The 27875-nt window shown below is 38.8% G+C and overlaps 1 protein-coding gene across 1 annotated transcript; it reads left to right on the top strand.

Annotated features, from left to right (window-relative positions):
- Nucleotides 1-478: 478 nt before the first annotated feature.
- Nucleotides 479-8815, top strand: BUB3 (BUB3 mitotic checkpoint protein). The gene is made up of 6 exons (XM_062635246.1): nucleotides 479-707; nucleotides 1799-1868; nucleotides 3195-3346; nucleotides 6375-6533; nucleotides 7836-8013; nucleotides 8595-8815. Exons 1-6 carry the CDS (start codon nucleotides 513-515, stop codon nucleotides 8813-8815), a joined length of 975 nt encoding a protein of 324 aa, XP_062491230.1. The 5' UTR covers nucleotides 479-512.
- Nucleotides 8816-27875: the final 19060 nt, after the last annotated feature.

The following is a 27875-nucleotide window of genomic DNA, read 5'->3' as shown; positions in this document are numbered from 1 at the left end:
GCGAGTCCGATGGTTATAACAGATCAGGAACAAATTGACTTCTTTTTTTTGTTTTCAGATTGGATTCATTCCTTTTTACCTGCATGTGTGGGTTTTGGTTTGTTTTTGTTTTTGTTGTTCTTGTTTTTTTTTTTGTTAACTTCTTGATACTTACAGTAACTGATATTTACTTATAAAAATACAGCCACACACAGAGTGGGGAAAAATACATTTGTAAGTAAAAATATATAAGCTTAGAGATAACAGTACAAAAAGTGTATTATTGTTCCACGTTATAGTTGATATTTAAATTTGAAAAGTGTGCGAGGAGGAATTTATTGAGGTTTTGGACAGGGATGAGCATCTTGAATTTTAGAGTGTGTCAGAATTCTGGGTATTGTGAACTTTTCTGTGTAAAAGCTGGTAAACTTTTCAGCTCTAAGTTCTCTCTAAGATGGCTCAGTTAGGAAGCTAACTTGCTAGGTTATGTTCTTGTTATTACTAAAACTGTATTTGTTCATTATTGTCTTCAGATGACAGGATCAAACGAGTTCAAACTAAATCAAACTCCAGATGATGGTATTTCATCAGTGAAGTTTAGTCCAAACACATCACAGTTTCTGCTTGTTTCATCCTGGGACACAACTGTCCGGCTCTATGATGTTCCTGCCAACACCATGAGACTCAAATATCAGCATACAGGAGCTGTCCTGGACTGTGCTTTTTATGTAAGTGTGGGAAGTGGATTTTTATTTACTATTATTTTATGGACCTATAGTGGCCAAGGTACTTGAGAAATTGTCAGTGCCTGAAATTAAAGGGATAGTGAAATACCACCTAAAATCTAGTTTTGTTTCTTTATTTAAAAAAAACCTTCTGCCCATTATTCTTCTTTTAATGAATGTTGTTCTAGTCCTAAATACAGATATTCCCTGCGAAGGGTGCAGGCACACAAGTAATTTACTCCTGGTAGAAGTGGTAGGCAAAAGTATTTTGAGCTGCTTTGTGCTGTTTCTGCAGTGCTCTGGTGAATTGTGTGCATGCTTCTTACGAAGAGTCATACTGGTGGTGTATAGCTGGAAATCATTATTCCCAATAAGTGCCCATAGCCCATTAGTCTTCTCTTTCACCTTCTCATACTGGTTGTTTGGGAGCATGGCATCATGTTCCCAAATACCAGATACCCGATTGCTGCGTTTTTAATGCACTGGATTTGAAATATGCTTCAAGTTTATTAGTGCCACTTTTTGTTTTGCCTTTTTGGTGTCACATGTGTACTGGAAGGTTTCAACTAGCTTTTTTTTTTTTTTCATTTTATTCTGACATGTCCTGTAGTAACTTGCTGTGTTACTGCATGTTTTAAGGATCAATTTAAATGTCCCAGTTTTGTCCTTTTTTCACTGAACATTTTGTCACATAGTGTCGTGCTGTGGATTGATATGCCATGGTATCTGGCTTCTAGATTAGTTTTAGGAGGATTATGCTTCAGTCAGATGGAACTGGTTTAGGCTGGCAGTTGTTTAAAGAGAAGTACTATGTGCTTTGCTTTTACAACAGTGGAAATAATTTGGTGTAGCCTTTAACTGCCTTTTAGTTTTAAATAATAAAAATATAGCTCAAAGTGCTTTACTTAAACATTTTGCAAAGCTTCTGTATCCTGCCTGTTTAGATCTGGGCCAGATCTTAACCTTGTGTCTGAATTCCCATCTTCCCCAAACTCCTGAAAGCAAGTCTTTTGTTGTGAGCCTGGAAGATTAAATGTATTACAGCCAGGAAAACTTAATGCATGTCAGAAGGTGAGCTCTTTTTTGCTTTATAGGATCCTACCCATGCCTGGAGTGGAGGATTAGATCAGCAACTGAAGATGCATGATTTAAACACGGACCAAGGTAAGCAGATTTGAGTTCTCTCAGTGGTCTCAACAACTGGCCTAAGCTTCATATTTATTTACTTAACAGAATATGTTTCCACTTTTTTAGATGAGGGATATTTAAGTACTAGATGCTTAAATCTGGATTTAAGGTGTCAGTGCTCAGCAGTCCCCTTTGCTGTGCAGCCCTTTCAGATTGCTGAGATACAGAACTTCAGTGTACCTGAAGGCTCTTCTATAACACATTTAACAAAAGGCGTGAATATGTTGCTGCCAAACTGAGAGTTTAAACTTTCACCATGATGGACATTCATTGATGTATTTTACACGTGTATTTATTTACTTATTTGAAGGTGAAAATGGAAGGGAAGGAAATAGCTGTGTACTCCTCATGCTGACTGAGTTTCACCTCGCATGTGTCTTTATCTAGCAGAATAACTGGTGACCCTAATAAGAACCTCCTAAAAGCATGGAAGCATTTGGCAGTTTGCCTGGAAGTTTGGTAGATGTCTGTTGTAGGATGCCTTGAGTTGAATTTCTGATGATCGTCCTGCTCTGCCTTAGGTTACTGTGTCTCAATTAGTGGGAATTAGCTAAGCTGAAGTACAACTGAGCATGTTATTTTTCAAAGGTTTGTGGTTTAGATGTATTTAAGAATGATCTTTCATATGTATGGCAGAATGTACATAAAGCTTTTGCTTTGTCAGACATCATGGCCTTACACTATATCTTGCTCAAAAGCAACAGCACCAATGCCTCATTGGTGCAAAATATGGAGCTGGTTTATTTTGTGTGTTTGTATGTGTGTTAAAAGAGAAAAGTGAATCTCAGCCTGAGACAGAAGTGATCACTAGAACCAGCCAATAGCCATGGCTCAACAAGGTTGTACACACAGTGATGTTATGAAAAGGTCAAATGAATTCTGCTGTAGATGACTTTGTGGAAGTGTTTGTGTTAATATTAATATGTAATATTGATTCCTTTCTTTTGTCATAATGTTCATACATACAGGCTCAGGTTGCTTTCTGTGTTAAAGGTGGTGATGCCATTTGATACTGAGCGCTTCTTTATACCTCTGAAGATCTCTCTGTGGCTGCCTAAAATTCTTAGCTTTCTCTCATAATCTCAGAAGACCAGTTCCAATTTAATAATCCTGATCTTTGCAGAAGTTATGTTTCCAAAGACTGAATTATCCTTAAAGGGCTCCTGGCATATAAATACACCCATGGGAATGTCAGAAAATAGTTCATTCATACTGCAGTAGTGCATCCTTCTTATTCTTTATTCAACGCATTCTTACTGTTTGTAAGCCAGTAAAGTTAAAATATATTGTGTTTTCTTACAGAAAACCTTGTTGGTGCCCATGATGCTCCTATCAGGTGTGTTGAGTATTGCCCAGAAGTGAATGTCATGGTGACTGGAAGCTGGGATCAAACAGTTAAACTGTGGGATCCCAGAACTCCTTGTAACGCAGGAACCTTCTCGCAACCGGAAAAGGTATGTACTGGATACTGTATTAAATAATACATCCAGTGCCTGATTCAACGTCACCATACTGGGCACTGTCATAAACTGAATTGAATTTGAAAGATAGGTTTAATGCTTTTTAAGCTGTGAAAACGTTGCCTTTTAAAATACTGATATTCAGAACATATTTTGATTTTTTTTTTTTTTTTTTTTTTTTTTTTTTTTTAGGTTGAGGCTTTGCGCTTTCATCAATAGGAGAGTGTAGCTTAATTCTTAGTGCTTGTGGTAGACCAAATGCTTATGATTTAAAACAAACTAGAGGAAGGAAAACTGAACAAAACCAGCATGTGACATTGATGTTAACATTTGTCTTAATTGTAATATGCATCATTGATTTCCTTAAATGTTGAGACTTTGATATAGCAGATCCTGGCAGTTACAAGGTCTGATTGCTTTGACATGTGTGTAGAGATACAGTAGGAGGCTTTTTATGTTGCCTGAAATAATATTTTGGGTGGTGTTTTTTTTCACTTGTATTAAAAGACTGAACAGAATTGCTTTTATTGTAATTTACCTGTCATTGTACTAGTGTCTGTAAATTCAGGCGTCTTCCTAATACTTAAATCCTCTGTGCTAATGGGAGATCAAAAGAAAAAAGGGAAAATGTGATGTCTTAAGCTATTTCTGATGGTTATATGGTGTGTTAATCTTTATGCTGCTTACGTTGGTGTCACTGGAAGAATTACAGAACAGTAATTTCTGTTCTTTTCGTAGGCTCCTAAACACAGGCTGGGCTGCTGGATGATATTACGCAGGATTTTGTGCCTATACCTTTTATAAATCTCATTTTGCCCTGTTACATCATACTGTCAAGTCATAATTACGAGCCATCATTACGTTGCCTATTGCATCTAAATAGCTCTTACTTTTGTTACAGCATAGCTGAATCTACTTCTGGCAAGACCTTTGTTCAGAAGAAAGTAATTGCATTATTTCTAGGTTTTGATTTATAGGTGGATGTAGCATGTAAAGAACTGTGATAAATTGCTGACAGAATATCATATAATGGACAGCCCCAGTGAATCAAGCTGCTTATTGGTTCAGCCAGGTTCATTATGTCATTGTTTTAATACTGCTTTTGATGAATGTGTACACCTACCCAGCTGCATGACAATGGTTTCATGTGATTTATGCTTGTGTGTGTGGAAAAAGAATACTTACTGTACAGGTGTGACATCAGTTTGTAAAGAAGACTTAAGATATTTAATGTTCCTTATGCCTTTATTGCTATACATGTATGCAAACGTGTAAAAATTGATCACAAACTATTAATAATTGTATCAGTAATAGGGGAGACTTGAAAAACTGTTTTGTTAGTGTGTAACTACTGTTGGATCAAAGTTTTCTTGCCCTTTTCATGGCAACTGGCATCATGAGAAATTTTAGTTAACTCTTATGTGAACATTTAAGACATTTCCCATCTGAAGACCTCAATCTGAAGGTGGAAGTTCAGTAATCACATTTTAGAGTGAGAATGCATGCTGAGTGAGTGCTAATTGGTAAAGGAAAGCTTTTTCTGTCTCTATACGTACATATACCCACACACAAAGACACCCGTATGCTTAGATTTTATTAGAAATTAACTTCTTAAAAATAATCTCTCCAGAAATGTTTATAGCAAGTGAAAAGTTGTTTGATCTAATATTTCAGTGCAGACTTGCCTGAACCAAACAGCTTTACCAGGCTTTGTCAGAGAACCAGAAAGTGAAACCAGGTGCTTGAGTGAAATTGTACGAGCAAATGCCAAAAGTAAATTGAATCCTCTTGGCAGGATACCAGATCTCTTACACTTTTGATTCTGAGGTATATCCAGGATTTGTTTCCTATGTACTGAGCTGCATTAGCTCACTTTTTCAAAGCTCATTCTTGCAGTTTGCTCTTGTTAGCAGTTCTCCAGCAATAGGCAGCTGGATTCTGTCTTGTGTATCATCAATTTGTAATTAATTTGATAGCACGGAGGTTTTGACTGAACCTTTTTTTTCCTTTTCCTTTTTTTAATGTGTTTCCAGATTAACAGCTCCCCAGTAATATTTGGAAACAGAACAATTTATATGCTGAATATTTTAATGAGAAATTTGACACATGAAAGTTAGAACCTCTGAGCCAGTTTTTGGAGTGGAGTTGAAATTCTGAGTTGTGGTCTCTTTTAATGATGCAAAGCATATTGCTGCTTTCAGGTTCACTTTTGTCAAAGTATACAAAGCACTGAGAGTTGTTTTTTTTTAATGCTTTTTTGGCAGTTTATTTCCCTTTATTAACATAGAGTTCAACTTGAAGTATTTTCTTTAAAAAGGAAAACCACATAATTCGGAGAAGAAAATGTGTGATGTGGTATTGTAGGAAAACTTCAGGATCATGCACTGATAGCAGGGAATACAAAACGAGCATACCAAGCAAAAATGAATTGCAATATCCATGCATTTCCCTCTTATTTCTTCTGTTTTCCTCTTGCCTTGAAATATCCAATACATTTAACAATTGAAATAATTTTGGAGGAAAACTTGAATGCTACTGATGTCCCTTTTGAATTTAACAAATACTTCTGTGCACATGTAGCATTTAGATCATGGGTAATACCAGCAGAAGGGAAACAATATGTGAAGATAATTTAGACATTGCTGAGATCTGGGGACTGGTAACTGAACAAATGTGCTTGGATTTTAGAATTACACAACTGCATATACATATTATTATTGCTATATATATAATCATTATATATATTGTTATCGGGGCTGCACTGGGCTTGATGTCTCAGTTATGTGCTAGGGTCCAGAATTAAGAGTGAGCTGTTGAAATGCTACATCAATGTCTTCTCACTAACCAGCTGCACACTATGATTGTTTATCCCAAAACTGGGTTATAAATTAAAGCTAAAAGGAATTCTATAGCTATTGACTTCATTGTGTAGATGTTTTGTTATTCCATATTGCTGCCATTTTATATTGTTGGAAGAACAATGGATGTTCAGGCCTAATGTTAAATGTTTTGTTTTTTAAAGGTCTACACGCTTTCTGTGTCTGGAGATAGGCTAATCGTGGGCACTGCAGGTCGGAGAGTGCTGGTGTGGGATTTGAGGAACATGGGTTATGTTCAGCAGCGAAGAGAATCAAGTCTGAAATACCAGACCCGCTGTATCAGAGCGTTTCCTAATAAGCAGGTATGGGGAGCATGGCAGTAATCACACTTCTGAATATTCTTTAGTAGAAATAGTGGTTTGTCTGTCAACTTTTGTCCATCTTTCTTTTGAAACAAATTCTGGTCTTCAGAAGTTTTGTAGGAGGGGAAAATAAACGGTGTTGAGGCTTCGAAGTTGACTCTTTGTAATAGTGCAGTTCAGGAGTGTTTGTCACTGACTTACCAGTATATTAGGTTTTGGTTTTTTTTTCCCCTCAGTTTTGTCTCCTTTTTAAGAATAACTTCATGCATCACAATGCCAACATGCAGTTAAAAAAACCCCAAAACCTCCACAAAGTTGCAGTAGCAGAGAGGAAAACAGAATTGGAGTTTGCTCAGCAGCCTTTATGTGTTGTAGCCCCAGGTTCTTCAGTAGGCAGGAGCAGGGTTCAGATTATATGAATGTCTTTTATGTCTTTTTCCTTTACCTCCGAGTCTGTCATGCACTCACAAACCTGGGATACATTACCTAGGGGGAGTTGTACAGTTGAGGTGATCGTACTGTGTAGGTTAACACAGTGTATCAGTGGTATTTCTGAAGTGAAGGAAGATTAGCTTTTTCTGGCAAACTAATTTGGAAAGGGAATTTTCCTGTGTACATAGTGATAGTACAGGAATTGTGAGACTTAGTTACTTGTTCCTGAACTGGCATGAATGCTTTGTCCCTTTTCAGCTCTAGTTATAATGAAACAAGCTGATCGTCCAGATTGTATGGTATTATGGATTTTAAAGAACCTTGCTATAGCTAGATATCATTACAATCCTATTTCTGAAAAGATCTATTATGGGCTTAACTCAGAAGTTATAATAAAAGCATCTCAGGTTGCTCTTAAGTCAGGACTGTAATGAACTGGATAAGTGAACACCACTTATAATCAAGTTTCACTGAAAATACTATTTCAACTTGAGTGTTTAGTTGCTAGTATAAAGCTCTGAACTAATTTGAATGTAATATAATTCTGAAACAGTCCCATGAGGATCTCTCATATTTCAGATATTGAGGCCTTGGGGAATAGGTGGGCAAATACAAAGGGTTGTTAACTCTTTAACATTTTCGTCCCCTCAAATCAACTTTGTGTTTGGACCTGAAGGGTAATTAAAAGGTCTTGCTGTCAGCTTAAAACTATGGTGCTGATGCCATTGATTTGTGGTAACAGTTTCTATCCCTACACAATCTAAGGCTTTTTGTTTCATCTATTGAATGTAAAGGATATAAGATAAATTGGATTGCAATTTCTTTTCCAGTTGTAAACTACTAACATGTGCGTATCCAATTTGGTTTTAGGGTTATGTTTTAAGTTCTATTGAAGGTCGTGTTGCTGTGGAATACTTGGATCCAAGTCCAGAAATTCAGAAGAAGAAATATGCGTTCAAATGTCACCGTTTGAAGGAAAACAACATTGAGCAGATTTATCCAGTTAATGCAATTTCTTTCCATAATGTCCACAACACATTTGCTACAGGTAAAGTAGATAATCAGTGTTTTGTAACGTGTATCAGTTCCTTTAGTTTTGATTTAAATAGATTAGCCTTTACTTCATATAACTGACAGAGGGAAGACTCAGATGAGATCTTCCCTGTGAGGGTGCTGAGGCGCTGGTACAGGGTGCCCAGAGAAGCTGTGGCTGCCGTATCCCTGGCAGTCAGTGTTCAAGGCCAGGCTGGACAGGGCTTGGAGCAAGCTGCTCTAGTGGAAGGTGTCCCTACCCATGGCAGGGGTTGAAACTGGATGAGCTTTAAGGTCCCTTCCAACTCAAACCATTCCAGGATTCCCTATGTCATTCCTTTCTAAGCATTTAAATTGCGTTTCTGGCAGTGAGCCGGGTTTTAAAAAGATTTGATGCTTTGAGAGTCAATGGCTTTAGCAGAGATTTTGAGAAATACTTGTGCTCTTTGCTGAATTATGCAACTCTGTATAACCCTGTGTTTTTACTGACAAAGTAATTCAGGTAGTTTTCTTTCCCATCTTTTATTTTTGCTGTGTCTTTTCAGTGTTGCCATTTTCCCAGCTCTAATTAACCGTTCTTAAAAACTTAAATTTCAGGAGGCTCCGATGGATTTGTAAATATTTGGGATCCCTTTAATAAAAAGCGTCTGTGTCAGTTCCATCGGTATCCCACAAGCATCGCATCGCTTGCCTTCAGCAATGATGGAACTACCCTTGCAATAGCTTCTTCATATATGTATGAAATGGATGACATTGAACATCCTGAAGATGGTATCTATATTCGCCAAGTGACAGATGCAGAAACAAAACCAAAGTGAGTATGCTTCACCTGTATTTGAGACTTTCTGAGCATTCATCCCAAGATTTATTAATTTTCCTAAATTCATGAATAGCATTATTGATGCCAGGAGATAGTGCAGCTTGACAGTAGGGTTAGTTTTGATTTTATCTTGTTCGCCCAAGCTTTCAATATCCGTAGGTTGATAGACGGCTGATGGATAAAATTGTGCCTAGTTGTTTAGCAGGAGAAGAATGTCAAACTCTTATCCTTTTTGAATAGGTGCTATTATATGAAGCTGTGGAGTTACTGCTAGCTCATTGCTGCAAGAATTAAGGGAAGAATTCAAGAATAATTTATTTGAGTAAATGTCACACTGTTTGGAGATTTAAAACTTAGAATTAATGGGATCTTTACGCTCCGAGCATGCACCTAGCTCTCACAGTTAGAAGTGAATCTAGATATTGTTCTAGAAAGGCTGTGTAAAATCAAGGAGAAGCTTTTTCAGTTCCCTTTTAATGGAGTTTGCTGTAACCCTCTGATAACACACTTTTCTATCATTGTTGCTGTCAAAATGGGGCAAAGTGATTGATGGGGGTAAAAGATTTCTGTAGAGCTTGCTTTGGCATGAATGTTACATGGAAAAATTGCCCTGACGGTGCAGAATTGCACTACTCTTAATTATGCTAGCACAGGAGCAGGTTTTATTTTCAAATTCAGTGTGGTTTGTCACTGCTTTTTCTTTTAATTGCTACTACTCAAACCGTCTTACACTTTATCTGGTTCTCTCCATTATTTAGTATCTAAATGGCTACACAAATAGGCATATGATAAAAGTTCTTGAGTTTAAAACCTCAAGGCCTTGCCTTCCTCCCTTAAAGTATGTAGCTTCGGAGCAGCCATTTTATGACTGTGGAGATGTGAGGTGGAAATTGCAGAAGAATAAATCCACTGTTTCTCACTTAGGAGATGTTTGTTTTACACTGATCTTGATACTGGTGGAAAAATAAACCAGAATTAATTCAGGATTTATTCCTGGGTCTTCCACAAGTAATAAAAAATAATCCAAAGCTGGTAATTCACTTTTATTTTTAAAATCAGATTGCACTTATTACATTTAGGAGGGTTTAAAAAAGGTGGTAAAAGAATACTCACTGCTGCTTGTAGTAGTGAGAGCTGCTTTCAGTTATTTTTGTTCATTGCTAGTTATGGTTGCTAATTCTGTAGATGCTTCATTCTGCCCTGTGGAGATGGGCAGAATGAAGGAGGAGGTTAATCTACAATTAAACAATATTTCCTCTTGGCCCTCCATTATTTTCTGCAGCAGATGGTTCATCATTTCCTGGGCTGTTAAATACAGCAAGGTTAAGGTTAGACTCTTGGGAATCAGCTAGTTTTGAATCTTATTAGGCTGTAGAAGGAAAACTAATAAGAATACTCCTTAATATCATTTTGGGACTGTAAGCAATTATTTATTAGCAAACAATTGATCCCAGAAGGGCAAATTGTTTGGGTCAGTAATGAGCTGAGAAAAGACAGAGCATATCTGTGTATTTGGAAAATAATTGTAACGTAATTGCAATGCATTTAGACAGGCATCTTTTTGGACCTGTTTCTATCTTTAAATGAATTTCTGAAAACATTAACAAGGTTTATATGCTTTTCTGACATGTACAAGTTGCTTGCGCCGACCTTGGGGCACTAAGAATGATGTGTAGATTTTAATGTTACGGTACCTTATTAATGTTACATCTCTGGTTCTAAACATAAGTTACTTAGTTATTTCAGAGTGATCTTTTTGCTTATTAATTTGAATCAGCAGTTCTGCAGAATGCATTCTTAAATGCATTAAAATGATACCACATTATATGAAGAAAACTTGTCAAGAACAGCTTTTTGATCAGTAAATTACTATCTGTAGTATCTTGATAAAAGTGAAAGCAGTCTTTCTATGCAAGTCTACTTTTATATAATGTTGAATGTCTTACTACTTACTATTACTCTAAATATCACCTGCTGAAATACAGTTTATTTGTTTCAGGTCTACTTAGAGGTCTGCTTTGACTTCTGGAGATACTACTTCTCTACAAGAGGTGCCCACCTGCTTCTAACAAGACTAAACTAAAACAATAGAAGTGAGAAGAACAGTCTTCGTACTGATGCTGTTTTTAACTTAGAGATATTTGTAGCATGTCTTAATCTGTCATTACTTTTTTTATAATGTTAGTGAAACTGTTTTATCTGCTATGGCCACATTAGTTCAGTCCTGCAGGCAACCTTTATAAAAACACATTTTGTTGTTTTTAATTATGAAAACTTCCAGTGATCTCCTAACTGTTCAATAAATATCCATAGTTTTTTGGAAAACAGAGACTTTGTGTAACAACCTTTACTGCTTGTGAAAGAAATGTTAAGAGCAGACCAAAGTTGCAAGAATTCTTGAGTTCTAGGTTTTCCTGTTGGAAAATTTCTCAACCTTTTGTCTTTTTCCAGTGAGGTGAACTAGGAATTTCTTCATCACACAGGGATGCTGAGTCTCCAGGCAATCTTCTCACAGGGCTGTGAAAGCCTAAGGTTGTACTAGGTGGGCTTGTTCATCATTACTGGAGAATCATTAGTTCTTCCTGGAGGAAAGAACTTGAATATGTAGTGCTTTGGTTCTCTGTGTTTTTTATATACTGCATAAAAGCCTAAAGTTAATGATGCTTGGGAAGAACTGAGGGTAGAGGGGAGCAAACATAGAATTTCGGCCTGCAGCTGAGTGGTCTGTTCCAAGTATGCAGATCTGACCTGGTAGCCAAGGTTTATGGAGTAACACAAGTGGAAAGATAGAAAAGAGGAGTTTGCCTGGAGTGGAAATGTCATTCTGGCCATAAAACCTCATGAAAATCCACTGTTTCTCTGAATGCCCTGCTTGCCTTACTGCCAGCTGGTAAGAAGTATAATCTGTTGTCAAAGTTGTGTGTCAGCTTCTTGAGGATTTTGGAGTGGGGTGTGAGAAGATGCTTCAACTTGGAGAAATTAAGAATTTCTCAGGAAAGTAGTATTAGCAGAACAACTTGGACACTGTATTTGATCTTTTCTAAACGGGAAAGTAGATCTGATCAAGAGGCTAAACCTGCAAATCCATCCTTTGCTAAAAGAGTATATTCAGTGTGCAGATTCCTGACTGGTTTGTGGAAATGAAGGTAAATGCCTTCTGATCAGTACCACCAATAAAAGCCATTTCCTCCAACTCTGTAGAACAGACTGCTCTCTTAATAGTAGCTTGTATCAGGTGTTAGGGAAGTACTTCATTAAGTGTTCGCTTTACAGTGAATAGTAAGGAGGGACAGAACAAAGCTCCTGTGAGACTTACCAAAGATGATTAAGGTGTAAGTATTTTGGAGTGGTGATTGGATTCATACTTCCAACTTCTCTTCTGAGTTATCAGTGCCTGTGTAGCCAGTGGGAGTACTTCATTACCTTTAAGAAAACAAACTTGCTGACAACAGGAATAGTAACCAGTCGTTACAGAGAAGGTGGTGATGGAGAGGGAGCTGGGCTCTGTGCAGAAAGCTAACGACCTGGAGCTGTTACGAGGTAGACATAGTAAATGAGTTGTATGTGGGATGTGTTATAGTTTGGCATGTGCTAGGTATAGATTCTTTGACAATATAAACTGGTTTTGATAGGTTTGAGAAAAGCAAAGGTCTTCCTGAATTAAATATGAATAATATCCTCACTACAGTCGCAGCCTGTCTTCTGACTGATGTGCAGCACCCTGTTTCTTCTAGTTTTGATCGACTTCTTTGTATTGAGGGTACATGACTCTGATGTTGGGCAAAGTTTGAATTGTATTTGTCGGTTTAGGAAGTGATGACACCCTGGTGTTTATTTTTCTTATGTTTGTTTATTTGAGGAATGCACTGATACAGAGGGTCTGGGGCTTAACAATGGGATCCAAAGGTTTCTGCAAGAATGAGTAGCAAAAAAGGTTGTAAGCTTAAATCCCTAGTTTGGGGGATAACTGTAGGCTGAAACAGCAGACTTCGTGCTAAGTATGCTGTCAAGTGTTCCAGGATTTCATACCACAGTGTGTATGGATATAAATATATATATATTTGCAGAGCAAACATACAAAGTATCTGTTGTTCCTCCATCTCCTCAGAGCTTAGTGTGTAATATTACAAAATACAGGATTGAGCCCACAAATAAATTGCTGTTACTTGGAAACACAATAGTGACCTTGCTTGTGGAGAAGAGAGACCTGAAGTGAGGATGGATCTGAAGAATGTGAGAAGGCAGAAACAGGTTGGGACAAATGAAAAAGGTGCTTAATGATGATGTGATGATGTGGAGAAATGTGAAATGAAGAGAAGATATAGTGGGGACGTAAAGGAGTAGAACTGTGGGGAACAAAGTGAAATAAGAGCTAGACAGCATCCACGGAAACAAGGAATTGGGGGAATTCCAAATAATTTGGTTAACAAAATAGACAACATAAGCTGGACCTGATGCCACCTGTGCAACTTGTCATTGGTAAGTATTGGGGGTAAAACAACTGTTAATACTTGATGTACTTAGCTTAAAAATGATAGGGAAGTTCCTTGTGGTGTGTTGGTGTTTTATGTAAATGCTTGAAACAAGTCTGTAGAGGATGAATGAGACAACTGGGCATAATGGAGGAGGCATGTTGGTCAGAGCTACAGCTGTGTCCCTGTGTTAGGTATGAGTATATGCAGTTAGAATACAGATAATTTCTTTTACAAGATTAATCTTTTATTAGCTTTCTTCTAGAAATGCAGGTCAAGGCAGAGGTTTGTAAGCTGGAGAAGTCATGAAACAAGCCTTTTCTGACCTATATAACAAGCAGCTGAACAAAGAGGGTATACTGACTGTTGATCAGAGGAATTGAGATCTAAAAAACCTTCTTAAGTCATTGCTCTTTGGATGGTTTTGAGGGCCATACAGAAAACATGGAGTCATAGCTGTCACTCTAATAGAGTCATCAATCACAGTTGACTGCTTGCAGGGAAAAATACCCCTAGTTGTCTCTCACAAGAGCCTCATAACACTGTGATATTAGAAACCAAGTGGCATCTGTGCCCTGACTGTTACAGAAGCCTGCTGGTAAATGTCCTTGCTGTTGGCTGGTACTTTAAGATAATCAGTATATAGTTACTACGTATGGGTCTGGAGCTTTGCTGCATCTCGGGTGTGATGTTTTGTGCTGTTGCAGTTATATATTTTAAAAAGGGTGTCCTTTAGATGGGTGTTTTCCAAAGCAAAACCAGTCCCACCTCTGAGCTGCCAGCCCCAAACACAGAGACTTAAGTGATGCTGTTGAGAATGACCTTTCCAAAGCTGTGTAGGTGTTGCTAGCTCCATCTTCTTTAACTGTCTCTCACTTCTGTAGGTGTACAGTAGTTTTTTACTGCCATGAAAACTGTAGTTACAGTCATACAGTCACGAAGTTCAGCAGTAATTCAGCTGGTGCATCGGTTAAGATAGCTGCCCAAAAGCTGGGTGTTTCTGCTGTTGGGTGCTCTTGCAAATGTTGGCCTAAATGACACGTCCGCCATCAGTGATTGGTATTAGTGGTCTGGAGCAGAACCCATTTCTTTTGACTAGCAGACATCTGTTCTGGTGATTACACCATTAGCTGCTTTTATGTTGTTTAGTATAATCATAACCACAACGCTAGTAATTTTTAGTCAATATGCAACTGATACAACTTCTAGTCCTCCAGCAAGGTGACATTTGCTCTGAAATGTGTGAGGCTTCTTTGTTCACAATAGTATTTAAACGATACTTTGTAATACATTCAGATATGTAGAATTTAGAAATGAGAAGTCAAACACAGGACTTGCCCGGATATTCTTATAACTAATATGCTCAAGGCACTCTGTGAAGTGTGCCTTAATTTGTAAGGCTTGATTAGGGTAGTTTTGGCAATATAATACATTTTCCTATAGCATGAATAACACATACGAATGTGCTAATGCATGATAGCAACATGGGGGATGTAATAGGTCTTCAGAGCCTCCTGTGATTACCTGCAAAGTGGAAGGGAATAAACTGTTCTCCATGTCCGCTGGGACTGGGGCAAGGCGTAATGAGTTTAAATTGCAGTAGAGATTAGTGCAGACATTAGGAAGAACTTTCCAAGTGTAAGGATGGTGAAGCCCAGGAATAAATTGCCCGGGGAAGCATTTGTGGACTTTCTCAAGCACAGGTTAGCCAAGGAATGGTGTGGTTTTAACCAGTTCCATCTTTGAGTAAGAAAGATAAGCTAGAGCTGATTGTACTTGCGGTTGTTACGCTGCTGGATTTGTCTCTGATCGTTCATTCACCTGCCATTGCTCCTGTTTGAGCAAACTTGTATTCTTTGCAACCCATGCAGAGATTCCTATTTGTTTAAAACTTAAATTCTTAGGCTTTTATTTTCCTTCACGGCCCATACCGCTATTGCCAGACAAACTTGTTTTAGCTTTGAACCTGCCTGTGCTTACCAGCTTACCTGTCAGTGTGACCTGGCACACCAGAGCCAGTGGGTGCTGTCTTGCTCCACCAGGGAGAAACCTTTGCAGGACTGTCCCATTAAACAAGACCATGATGCTTCTTAAGTTCCATGTATGTATTCATTTTGTAGGCAGTTCTGAATTTGCATAAGGTTAATAAAGCAAAGTACCCCATTCTTACTGGCTCTATAAACCCCCATTAAAGTTGCTTTTGGTAAAAATAGAGTGAGGTAGCATCAAATGAAAACAAAGCAAGCATTTATTCACTTTTGCCGAAGAGTCCCTAATTAAATTCAGCTAAGCAAGGGTTGTTCTTGCCTGGGTGTGCTTTCTGCAGACCGCACTGATCTGGAGTGACAACAGTGCAACAAAGACAACAATTGCCTTATTCTCAGTGCTGCACAGATGCATTGTAAGAAATGATTCAGGCTTGAGAATTTGTTCCCTAAATAGATAAGACAGCGAGAGGGTGAGAGAGAAGAATATTCTCATTCCACAGATGTCAACAAAGGCACAGAATAAGGAAGCGAATTTCCTTGTCACAGAGCAAAGGCAGGACTTGAACAGATGTCTTGATTCCTAGCTCATGTAATTGGTTTAATTTTTTCCCTCTGCTGTAGACTTCCAGGGGGGAGTTATTTGAGTTAATCTTTTTTATTCCCGTGATGTAATTTCTTCGTCAATCGAACGAAGAGTGCTTCTGTGTAAAGGTAAATGAGGCCAAATCGTGAGAGTTCAGATCCTTCACTGAATCTTCTTCAGTGCAAATGTTTCTTACACGGCGGTACACTGTACACGATTGTGTTGATATATCGTACTGCTAAGTGGCATAAAGAGATTCCAATAGAATCCAAAGCTCACCTTTATTTAGTACTTTAGTGAAGGATAAATGTAGCAGGGTGGAAGTAGAAAAAGCAAATGTTTTTAGAGGTTGTGCTTTTAAAGACAGTAATAAAATGTGCCATTGTGTTTCTACCTGGTGTTATCTGGGCAGAAAAAATGTGTCCTTCAGGCCCTGCAAATCAAAGACTATTAAGAAATATTAAGTGGAGAATTTGTAATCAGCTTTGTGAAGCTCAAAGATAATGAAAACTGTACAGCTGTAGCCTGTGCAGCAGACAAAAGAGTGGAGACATCAAGAGTGTATGTGTGTGTGTGTGTGTGTATATATATATATATATATATATATATATAATCATAGAATAGTTAGGGTTGGAAAGGACCTTAAGATCATCACGTTCCAACCCCCCTGCCATGGGCAGGGACACCTCACACTAAACCATGTTACCCAAGGCTCTGTATAGATATAGATGTGTATATATAATATACATTATATATAATATATATAGATATATACATGTCTATATCTATAAATATATATAATATATATATTTACATTATTTACCATGTTCCACACCCTCAGTTTCTGCTGTCTCTTACTGATGGATTGCTTTTCTTGTCCCACACAGACATTCCAAGTGCTGCTGGGGAGTGGATGGCCGCAGTTGCTGCAGTGCTACATGTGCAGCTTTGCATGCTGTATAATGCTCGTCTCTTGCTACATAGCTGTTGAGAAGCTGCAGGTATATTTTCCTCGAATGCAAACACATGGAGTATTTGTGAGTGGGAGAGGCCTCCCTGTTCCCAGTGTCATGAGAGCACATAGCCTGTTCTTTGACATTTGTTTTTAGATGTAAAGTCACTGGTTTTGATTTCATCCTTCCTTGTGATAATCCGTACCATCCTCTGCATCATGTAAAGATGTCAACTGGTGACACACACTCTCATAAGATAGTATAAATACCTTTCATATTTGTAAGTTACATATTCTGAGAACATCACTTTGGCTTTTTCTCTTCCATCTACATTTTTTATGTTGGGATTGTTTGATTCTTCATGTGAAGGTTTTATATAGGGGCCTCCAAACACTGTTGCTGGAAGATGATGTTGTCTTAGCGGTAAGGTACGTGCCCTGTTTCTGTCAGAGCACATTAATTTCTCTTAATGAGATTTTGGAGAGAAACATTGAGAGAAGTATTTGTAGGTAAACTTTTTAAATGAAACGTCTGGCCCTGTGCAAAACCCTTCAGTCCTATACCCTAAACTAAATGGCAGGAATATATATCTGGGGAAACGTATCTGTTCCTGTTTAAAATCTTTCTAAGATCACAGTGCTTGGTTTGAAAAGTAAAAGAAGTGCTTAAATCCTTGAATTTTTTCCCTTGGTTATAATGGAGTCACTGTTCTTTCCTTGTCATCTGCAATCCTCGAATGCTTTTAATCAAATCCTCGGGATTTAAATTATTTAACATCTTTTTGGGATTCCATTTTTTATTCCTAATTATACGCAAAAGATATATATCATGAAATATGCAGCATGTAATTGCGATTAAAGCGTACAGTCTCCCAAAAGATGGGTCTAACAGTTTTATACATCCAAAATTTAATTAGGCAGATAATGGGGTTAGAAGTGGGACTTGATAGGGTAGAGAAGGAAACTTTTGGAATTATATATTTTTTAAATGGAGCTGGAAATCAATATGGAAGCTGCAAATGCAAATCACAGTCGTATTTTGTTCCTGATCTCCACTTGGGTCTTCATTCTTCTTGTGTTGACAATCTTGAGACCAGTGCAAAAACTGAATGTATGTAGATAATGAACAAGTAATTCAATGAGTTGCAGAACAAAGCCTGTTTTTACAGAGTTGGGTCTTCTGGATGTTCCTTCTCAGATATCTGAGAAATCAAGTTTAGACTTAAACTCTTCCACAGTCAGGAGGAAGCTTTCCCCAGGTAGGTTTCTTGGCCCTTCTTTCCTGGGCACATTATTAAAGCTGTCTCCTCTGCTTGACTGCCTGCTTTCATGAGAGATAAAGGAATTTGATATCTTTGAGACCTCCTTCCTCTGTCAAACTCAGTTGTAATTGGTCTATCAGTTCCAAAGTTATTAGGGGGATGAGAGGAGAAGGGGATGGGCAGACAGACACAGACAATTTCATTGCACAAATCTCATTTCCTTAGGGAACTGGAATAAAAAAATCAATTAAGGTTAAGACCCTCCAGTACCCTTCTTCAGTTTCTTTGTAAGAACAATGCCTTTCACTGAAGTATCCATGATACACAATATCCAGCACAGGGTAAAACCTATTTTGGCAGTTGTTTGCAAATGTCCAAATACAGGATAAGAACCTGGCTGTGCTGTAAACAGTAGCTGAGAGTGCAGAGCCTTTGGCAGCAACAGGATTCACCCACTGCAGGTTGTAGTCTGATTGTATAGGTTCAAAAGGGCACAACCCACCTCTTATTATTACCATTGGTGAGTGTAACACCAGCGTTTCCAACACCCCTTGTGTGCTTCAGGGCTAATTTTACCATTGCTTTGTTCTTTGTGACATTTAAATTTCAGGTGCTGCTGTTCTGGGATGCACCTGAAAAGCCTCCTTATGACTTTCACCCAAAAAGAAACCACTGTGTGATCCCTTCATCCCTTAGGGCAGCATGTAACATATGCAGGAGCTTTGCAGTAGGGTGAGGGAGAACACGGATGCTGGTTAGTGCACCTCATCATGTGCCTTTTCCAGCATCAGGAGTTTCCTACAAGCTGCACTCCTCTGAAGGCTTGTGGTCCCACCCATGCATCAAATGACCATATACATATATATATCTGTAAAAAAAATATATAATAAAATATAAACATATATTATAATGGCTTACTAACCCATTCCTTCTCTTCTGTTGTGAGTGGTTGTCTCATTCCTTTCACATTCTGAACATTTCACTGTGTTCCAAATAATTCTGTTTACCCTCCCTATGTCACTGACATCTCATCAAGCCTCTATTCCTACAACTGGAGATAATTCAAATAGAACTGAGTGGCAGAGATAGTGAGATACATCACCATCAAAATCCCAAACTAAAACAAACCCCCCCCCCCAACTCCATTTTTTTGCTGTTCTGATTTCAAACAAGGCTGACGTGAGCAACCTGAAATGTTTATGATCTTGAAAGCAAGAAAAAAATCATCAATTTTCTGCCATCCTGCTTTACCCGGTGGAGATGTCCAGATTCAGCACTTTGGGGCTAGAGTTCCTTTTTCTTCCTCTTATGTCACTATTTGTTGTGCTAACATCTCGTTCTGCTGGTGAGCTGTTTACAGTAAAGAAATAGCCACCCTTATTTGCCTAGAATCTCCATAGCGAGGGATGGTTTTTTGGGGGGGGAGAGAGAAGGAAACGAAGGATGAAAACATTAATAGCGGAAGAATACATCATCTGAGGCATGTATAATACATGTCCCTGTATGTCTTGTTTTACTTCGGTGTCCTTTATTTCTTTATTAAAAAATAAAAGTGATGCTTTTCCTGTGCATCAACTTGAAGACATTTTGGTGGGACTCTATTCTAATATCACTTCGGTTACTTAGTCATCACAGAGTGATGTGAATCAGGATTCAAACACTGACCAAAACCTTTTGAACTCAAGGGCCACCTTTTCAATGTAGTGACTTGCTATAAGGCTTAGAGACAATTCCTGTGGCTAAAGCAGTGAGGAAAACTTTGTTTCTCTTGGCACAGGAGCAACCTCTGCATCAAAGTGGTGGTAAATAAGGTTCTGCAGGTTTTATTTGTTACTGCAGCATCAGATTCACCTTTAAAGGCAGATACTCTTAATATAGAGATCGTGGTTTGTCATTTAATGCGTTTCAGTGGTCTTTATTAATTCCCCTAGCAACTCTTCACTATTAGGAAAAAGTTGCATTGCAGGACAGTGTGTATCTATCAGCAGCTATGCTGCTTTTTTTGAGCTGGCTTCTAATGCAACGGCCTGTCATCCGTCTATAGAAGCTTTACCTTTAGCCTAGAATCTTTCACCGTTATCTATAATGTATAATTATAAATACATTGTAGTCTTGAGTAAGTACAATTAAAAAGGGTAATTCGTTTCCCTCCCTTCTCTCCCATCCTCCCACCCAAGTCCTTAGGTTTAATTTTCATGATTATGTTAGATTATGAGTCATTTTAAATCATGGTATCCAGTAGAGACTACTCCTACTCTGCAGCTCTTTTCAACAGTTGTTTATGGTAGTTTCAGCCTCTTTCTGCCTCTCTGAGGCTCTTTATTTTTAAAGCAAGGCAGACAAGGCCTAAAATTATTCCATTAAAGAGGTGCAATTTTTGTAATGGGACTTAGAGTGCTCTGCAGAAGTGCAGGCAAGTTTCTTCAATATCCTGAGCATTATTCGCTCATTTAGTTAAATGATGTTTCTAATTCCCTGGTAATTACATGTAATGAGGCACTCTTTCTCTTCTTGATGAGACTTTAGCTTAATATGAGATGTCGTATTTTCTCTTCCTTTTTTTTTGAGGGATAATTACCCTTCCCAGGAAAAGCAGGGGGTTTGTTGTGCAGAATATGTAGCAAATTATTTTATTTCCTGCCATCTTGACTGCCAGTAAATTATAAAATTAAGTTTCAGTGGAGCATTAGCACCATTTTGAAAAGGCTTGAGATTCCCCCCCACCCCTTATTCATGTATTGATGTCCTTTGGGACTGTTGAGCTATTATTCATAGAATAGATGTTTTTCTGCAGATTCCTAGTATTAGATGGTATTGAAGCAGCAACATAGGTTTATTTCTTATTTTATTTCTGGATAATACCCACTGCAGAATGGCCTTGGTTAGTTACTTTTTATATCAGGTAATTATAAAGTTTTAGTAACGCTTCTCACTGACTACTTATATTTATTTTTATGTATGTTGTAATACTAAATGCTTGGGGGGCTTTTTGTTTTCAGTTCTCTGTGGCTGTTCTCTCTTAAATGTCTTATGCTTGAATAACATTTAGGGTATTGGAATGAATGAAAAGCTTCAGGATAACAACAATAACGCACCATTTAACTTCAGCAAAACCAGAATCAGCAGTGATTTTAATTACTCTGAATTTCCTATCTTTTGTCAATGTAATTTTCTTTCTGTTATTCTGATAAGGTGATTTTTGTCTGCTTATTTTGTTTTTAAATTAAAAATACTGTAAAAACTATAAATAGTGACCGAGAATAAAATTGTGTAAAAGCAATCTTTGCATTATGAGTGGACTTGCCATTTTAAAAAGCATTTAGTTCTTGATTTCTTATAGAAAATCTAGGGATGGATTTATCTCACCTTTAGCTATCTAAAAGCAAGATTTTTAGTCTAAATGAGGAGCCTACCTAGGCTCCCATATTTCCGGATTCCAAAGTATTGTAAAATAGCACTTGTTTGTGCAAGAAACTTATATGAAAGGTGAGGTCTCTTGGTCCCAGCATTCCTGCTAATTCATTTTGTTCCCTCTGCTGTGGTTTGAGATATGATTTGAAGTTTTTGATGCCTGTCAGTGAGCAAAACCTGGGGGCTGGGTATACCTGGTTTGCAGGCGGACTTTGGGCAGCCTTCTCCACATCAGTCTCCATCAATAACAGTGTTAATGACAGCCATCTCCTCTGCAAAGCCCTATGAAAGCTACAGGCTGAAATGATTACCCAGCAGCCAGACCCAGCGTTGTTATAACTTTCTAACACCCTTGCAACAAGCATTACTTCTGGCCGTACATGCAAGGCACATCTGCTCCGTGCATTCACCTTGCAGAAGGACGGGAAATAAACCCAAAATCTGGCTGTATGGAGGAAAGCCTTATTGTCTAGCAGGGGTGGCTGGGGAGGGAACAGGAGGAAGGAAGGTGATGTTTGTTAGTCAAGTCTTGCTCACTTTTGTTGTCTCTTTGGAAGAAGTTTGTTTGCAGACAGTTGGGAAGACTTGTCCTGCTGCTCATCCTGGCACCAGCATAAGTGTATTGGTAAGCGAAGGTCACGGAAGAACCTTTATCAATATGAAGATGTATATTCCTATATGTGAGTATATTGCATTTATACCCTTTGAAGTCAATGAGGCTACCTAAATGCTTTAGAACATGTTAATTTAAGGGCTTTGTAGGGTCAGCATCAGAACCTGTAGTGATCAAAAGATTGAAAATGGTGGGCTCCTCGATCAGATGTGTACCTTTTCTGTCTAAGAAGCCATGGTGCTGCAAAGTTCTAAATATAAAGGCACATCTTCATGGTAAAACCAAGATTTTGAGAGGCTAAAGTGCAATCAGCGGTAGAAAATAAATGACATAAATAACTTTTTGATCCCAAATACTGTGACCCCAATTCTGTAGAAAGAAGCTGGAAAAAAAATGACTGAATCTCACTCTTTATTTCATCTGAAGCAATTTGACATCAATCAAATGACTATAGAGGCAAAGGCACGAACGTTTATTTCCCAGCCCACAGGATTGCTGTCAAATTGCAACTTTCAGAATTGAAAGAGTCGTTAAGCTAGATTTTCCCCATTTTCTTCCTAGTTCTTTCACTCAAACTTTCAGAAATGTGCCTCTCAATTTCGCAGTGTACTGTTCTACAATGGGCAGCCAAATTAAAGAAGCTCCTGAAGAAATTCTGTACCACGCGGTGGTAAAATGTCCTTTTTCTGTCTGCAACTCAGTGTGTACCCATCTAGAGGAAGACTACATCAAAGAACAGGGAATGAGCAAAATTTGAACATTAAGAGATTGCCCTAGTGAGGTTGACAGGTAAAAGAAACAAGTTTGGTACGCTCGTGTTACATGATTTAAAGCTGGCTGGCTATGGCTGGTTACCTCCAGTCTGCTGCAACCCTGAGCAAGCACTCAGACCTGCTACTTGGTGGTTACACTTTATGGGTGTCAACTTGGAGTAAAAACTTCATCGATGTTATTAGGAGGGCAGGACATGCGTTCATTAACTGCTTATTGCATTTAAACAAGACAACCCCATCCTTATAATACAGAGATTCAATGAGATCCATTTCAAAAGACAAAATCAGACTTTAGAGGTGTTGTGTTGTTGCAAAAGCAACAGTAGATAAGTTTGGTAAGTCCCATTGGAGATCTGTGCTCTGTCACCAAGAGAGCTATAGAAACCCACTGAGGCAGCAACCACCCAAAAGAGTTTATCCTCAAACAAGATGATACTGGTGATGGGAATTACTCCCACTCTTACCAGTCAGTCCCAGAAGTAATGCTCTGAGAAGGTGCTTTCTCTTTTATTAATGCTCTTGTGTTAACCGGTATTTGTGAGGAATGCAACCACCCTCTCAACTGCTGCCAGTACTTTGCGAGGTACCTAAATCTGATCAGGGCTTTACCTTCTCTTAAGTTTCTGAAAACCAAAGCTCTTTGATAGACCTGAGCAGGTCGAGACTTCCCTCATCTTTAAAACCAACTATGATGCTCTACTGATGTCTTCCAATTCTCCAGTCCGGCAGTAACTTCAAAGCCTGCCTAATATATGCAATTTTCTCTTAAAACAACAACAGCAAAAAGCTTCTAGTGGAGAGAGTGCCTGTCTGCTGTGGTGACCCACGTTCAGCTGTGAACTCTGCTAGAAGGAATTCCAGCTTCTTCTAGGATGCTGCCACAACTGTTGGGTGCTGAACTGTTTTGATATAGCAGGTATGATGCAGGAGATGAAGATCAGCATCACGACTGATTCACTAAGCCTAATTAAATAAGTAAAAATAATTAGGCTTAGTTTGCTACTGTTTCACACTGCTGCAAATCTGCTGGAATTCCCTGTGTTTCCTGATGTGTTTTTGAGCTGTTGACCCTGGAGCAGGAGAACCTGTCTGCCAGTTTTTCTCAGGCTCCAGAAGATCTCCTGAGCATGTTGCTGGGTATTCCCAGGATGATAGGTGGCTATAGTCCACCTTGGTACTCTAGGACTGTTGTTGATGAAGGAGCTGGTACCCAAACTGAGCTAAGTCAAGCACATCCCTATGCCACAAGACATGGGTATGGGGCCCCAGGCTTTCGGGTACAATGATCCTTCTGTGGGAACAGAGGTCTCCCAAGCACATGATCTCATTGCCCAGCTGCTGGCAGCTGACAATGCAACCCTCTGGTTAGATGTATGTAAGCACAGGGAGAGAAAGATATTCTCAAGGTACTGATACCTTGCAAGATACTGTGCAAGCAGTAATTATCCTTTCCCCTTCTGAAATTCTACAGGATTTGATCAGAATAAATGATGAGCAGTCCTAAGGGAGAGCAAAACCAAAGGATACGGTTTTGGTAGAGACTCCTATGAAAGTCTAGTCTCCTGGTATAAAGCCAGGCTTGCCACAGGAATGGTGGCACTGCAGATATCCCTCTACCAGAAGCCAAATCCAGCAAATTTGGAAGTTCTGCCACTGTTTTTGCAGTTTTCTCTGGTATTTCCTACCAGTGGGAGTCTGAAGGATTATAGCATAGGGATGACAACAGCTTCACGGTGTAGGTGGATGAAAGCATAAATCACAGTAATCATGGGGAAGTGTGGCGTAGGGTGTGTATGCAACCACTGTAATGCACCTGGGGAGCAGAAAAGGAGTAAAGGTAAGTTAGACTGATGCAGGAAGATGGGTTTATCACTACCTGCCTCAAATACTATTTTTCCTGAGGTATAAAGTTTGGATTTTCTATTTTCATCTACAGCCATTATGTTTTGCTCCAGGAATTTCTGTATCTGGAAAAGGAATAAAAGAGGATGGGTGTGAAGAATAGCAAATCCAGTCTATACCATTTCCTTATATAATATAAAATAGATTATATATATATATATATATATATAAAATATAATACCATGTTGGGAGGCTTCAGTATAAACCTCTGCAAAATCATGATAATCTGGTTTATTCCAGTGCTTAAACGTTGGCAGATGTCACCAAGTTAAGCTTGCCTTGCTTGCCAGCATTCAGATATGTACGACAAGCAGTTTGGAACAGTGTAGTGCTGCAGAATTATTCACTGTTCTTGTGTGGAAATGGTAATGAATAGACTAAGCCTCCTGTCTGTGCTGCGCGGCTGAGCTGACTGCCAGGCTGTGAGACTAGGGGCAGCTGTTTGGAGAAGGGTTCACCCTCCAAGGCCGGGCAAAGAAGCAGCAGCCTGGCCTTATCCTTAAAACTCAGGCTTAGTAAAGCTTCTTAGTTGTCCCAAGGCAGGAGGGCTTTGCTGGCTTTTGCTCTCCTGTAGTACATGGTCCAGCAGCCTCGGATGCTACTGTAGTAGCATTAGTCAGTGCATAGAAACCTGCCTAGCAGGTTTCACAAGGGCTAATTAGGAGCCATCAGATTAAATCCACTGCTACTTTATTAGAGTAGCTCTAAACCAGTGGCCTGTAGGCATAAACCCCTGTTAGTAAATCAGAGAAGTAACCATTTGTTGACATTTCTGTCTGTTGGCCCCAGACATCAGCCAGTATCCTGTGGCTCTTTGTCATGTGCGCTTACACCACTGTGGATTAGGATACTCGGTTCAGATTGTTACAAATGCCTTTATCCATTCCCATTGACATTTTAAACAAACGGTGATATATTTAGTACAATAATTACAGTTATTTGATTACCTTTCTTTTAGCCTGAAGTAGAAGGCAACTGACAGATGTGAGTACCTCCGAGACCAATACTCTGTAATAAACTAACGTTATTTATTGCAGGATGCATTTTATTAATAGGAATTGGCAGTAATTAATTCACTAAAGTTGATGTTACTAATAATTACGTGTAATTCATGAAATATTTATGAAAGAAAACTGTGTATAAAAATGATGCAAAGGTCATTTAGCTAATTAGTTAATAAATATCACCAACATTTATAGTGAGTCTCTAATTCTGAATAGTTTCAGATTTATCTTAGTGAAGTAGTTTTGGAAACCTTTCTTAGTACATGGCGTCTTGACATGGAAGCTAATATTTCTGGTTATTGTTTTGAGCCAATGTATGTGCTGTTTCCTTCCCTAATTCACTTTGTCCTCTTTCCTTGTTCATAGTGAAAGATCCTAATTAGAGATAGCGCTAGCTCAATCTAATTTCGGTTATCAGTGAGTTGCGGTGTCTCCCAGTTTAAGGATATATGAATATATCTCTGTCTTTTTAACTTGATTCCCCTGACTTTCCTTGGAATCAAATAACCATCATCCAAATTAATAGCTGACATCTGAACTGGAAAAATCTTAACGTCATTCCTGCTCCCATTGAATTCAATGGCTGAAGTGCCCATTGACCTTGTGAGATGCAGGATCAGACCTCGGGCCATTCTATGTTCATGCCTTGAACAGTGATATTGCACTAGTTTGTAGCAGCCTCTGCCATAGGATATGCTGGTGATATTAGAACAAGGTGCAGAACGAGGTTATCTTGTTGCTTAGGTCATCCTGTTTTTAAAACAGGCTATGAACAACTTTATCCTGTTTTGAATTAAGCCAAACGACTTGTGTTTGGTTAACGGCAGTCTTTCAGAGTTGGTCAGACATAGTTTTAAACACTAACAGCCAGGGAATCCACCCTATCTTTTTGTCATGCTCCAGCAGCCAGCCAGGCTCCCCTTTCAAACATATCTGGCTTCAGCCTCTTGCTGCAAGTCTGTGTCAAACACAAGTTATTAGGCTCAGTGAAGAGTTTGCTGTATAAAATCCCGTGTTGTCTTCTGAAGAAGGGCAGACTTGGTGATCTAATAATGCTCATTTCCATGAGTCTATGAGAGCCACCTTTGCACTTCCCTCATTCTGGCATTGCTCTGTGCTCAGTCATAAAACAACCCTCAGCACTCTGCCTTTTGGCAGAGAAGAGAATTGCTTAAGGACTTCAGGGATGAGGAGGTGAAGAGAGTGCTGTGCTCACTGCCTTAAATCCAGGCGTGACGAGTGGTGACCAAGGGCTGATGTCACTTCTACACGCTGCTCTATGGGTGGATTAGATGGCTCTGTTTCAGCTTCGAGCAGGGGGAAGGACACAGGGCTGCCCTAAATCAGGGAGGGGCTGGCCTCTATTCATCAGCTCTTGGATAGCTATTCCCTGTCCCAGTGTTGCTGTACTCACCAGACAGCCATCGCCATGAGGGTCTTAAAAGCAAACTTTGTGGAATCACAATTCCTTTTGTTGCATGAATAACAGCTGCTCACCAGTAGGGAAACCTTGGTCTTTGCTACTGAGAGCTTGATTCTCATGTGTGCTATTCACAGTATGCCTGGGATCTCCCTTTTATTAAGAACCTGCCCATGTGGGACAGTGTCTATGATAATGTCTTTCATGGGTGTCCTCCACTGATATTCCAAACATACATATATCAAACTCCTAACTGATGTCTGTGATCTATGCATAAATTGAGTTATAGGTCTGTAACTGGTCTGAATCTGAACGGCCTCACTGGTGTCTCATGTCTTATTCAGTTTTTGTGGACTAACTTTATAAAATAAACCTTCTTTAAAGAACAATTTTATTGTATGTTAAGATCTGGTATAGAGAATGTTATTATATTGGACAATAAAATGTATCTGGATAGGCCATGTACTCTTGAATGGCTGATGAGCATCAATAGAAATTACCTGATAAACATTTGTCTTTTACTTAATAGCCATTATCCTTTTTAAGTACAAACTCTGCCCCATTACAGTTGAATATGCTCAGCCTTAGCTCACCCGGACCACACAGATCTGTATGTTTTCGGCCAGTGGGGTTAGCTAGTCTTTAATGTGTTCTGCAAAAATCATTCATTTCTGTGCA

This window comes from Pezoporus occidentalis, unplaced genomic scaffold (genome assembly GCF_034315485.1).
Source record: "Pezoporus occidentalis ecotype Australia unplaced genomic scaffold, CSIRO_AGI_Poc_V1 ctg45, whole genome shotgun sequence".
NCBI lineage: Eukaryota > Metazoa > Chordata > Aves > Psittaciformes > Psittacidae > Pezoporus > Pezoporus occidentalis.
This window is presented reverse-complemented; position numbering and strand designations above follow the sequence as displayed.

Coding starts and splice junctions, on each gene's coding strand:
- BUB3 (XM_062635246.1), top strand. CDS start 513: ATGACAGGATCAAACGAGTTCAAACTAAATCAAACTCCAGATGATGGT. Junction 6,534..7,835: donor GAGCGTTTCCTAATAAGCAG/GTATGGGGAGCA, acceptor ATTTGGTTTTAG/GGTTATGTTTTAAGTTCTAT. Junction 8,014..8,594: donor CCACAACACATTTGCTACAG/GTAAAGTAGATA, acceptor CTTAAATTTCAG/GAGGCTCCGATGGATTTGTA.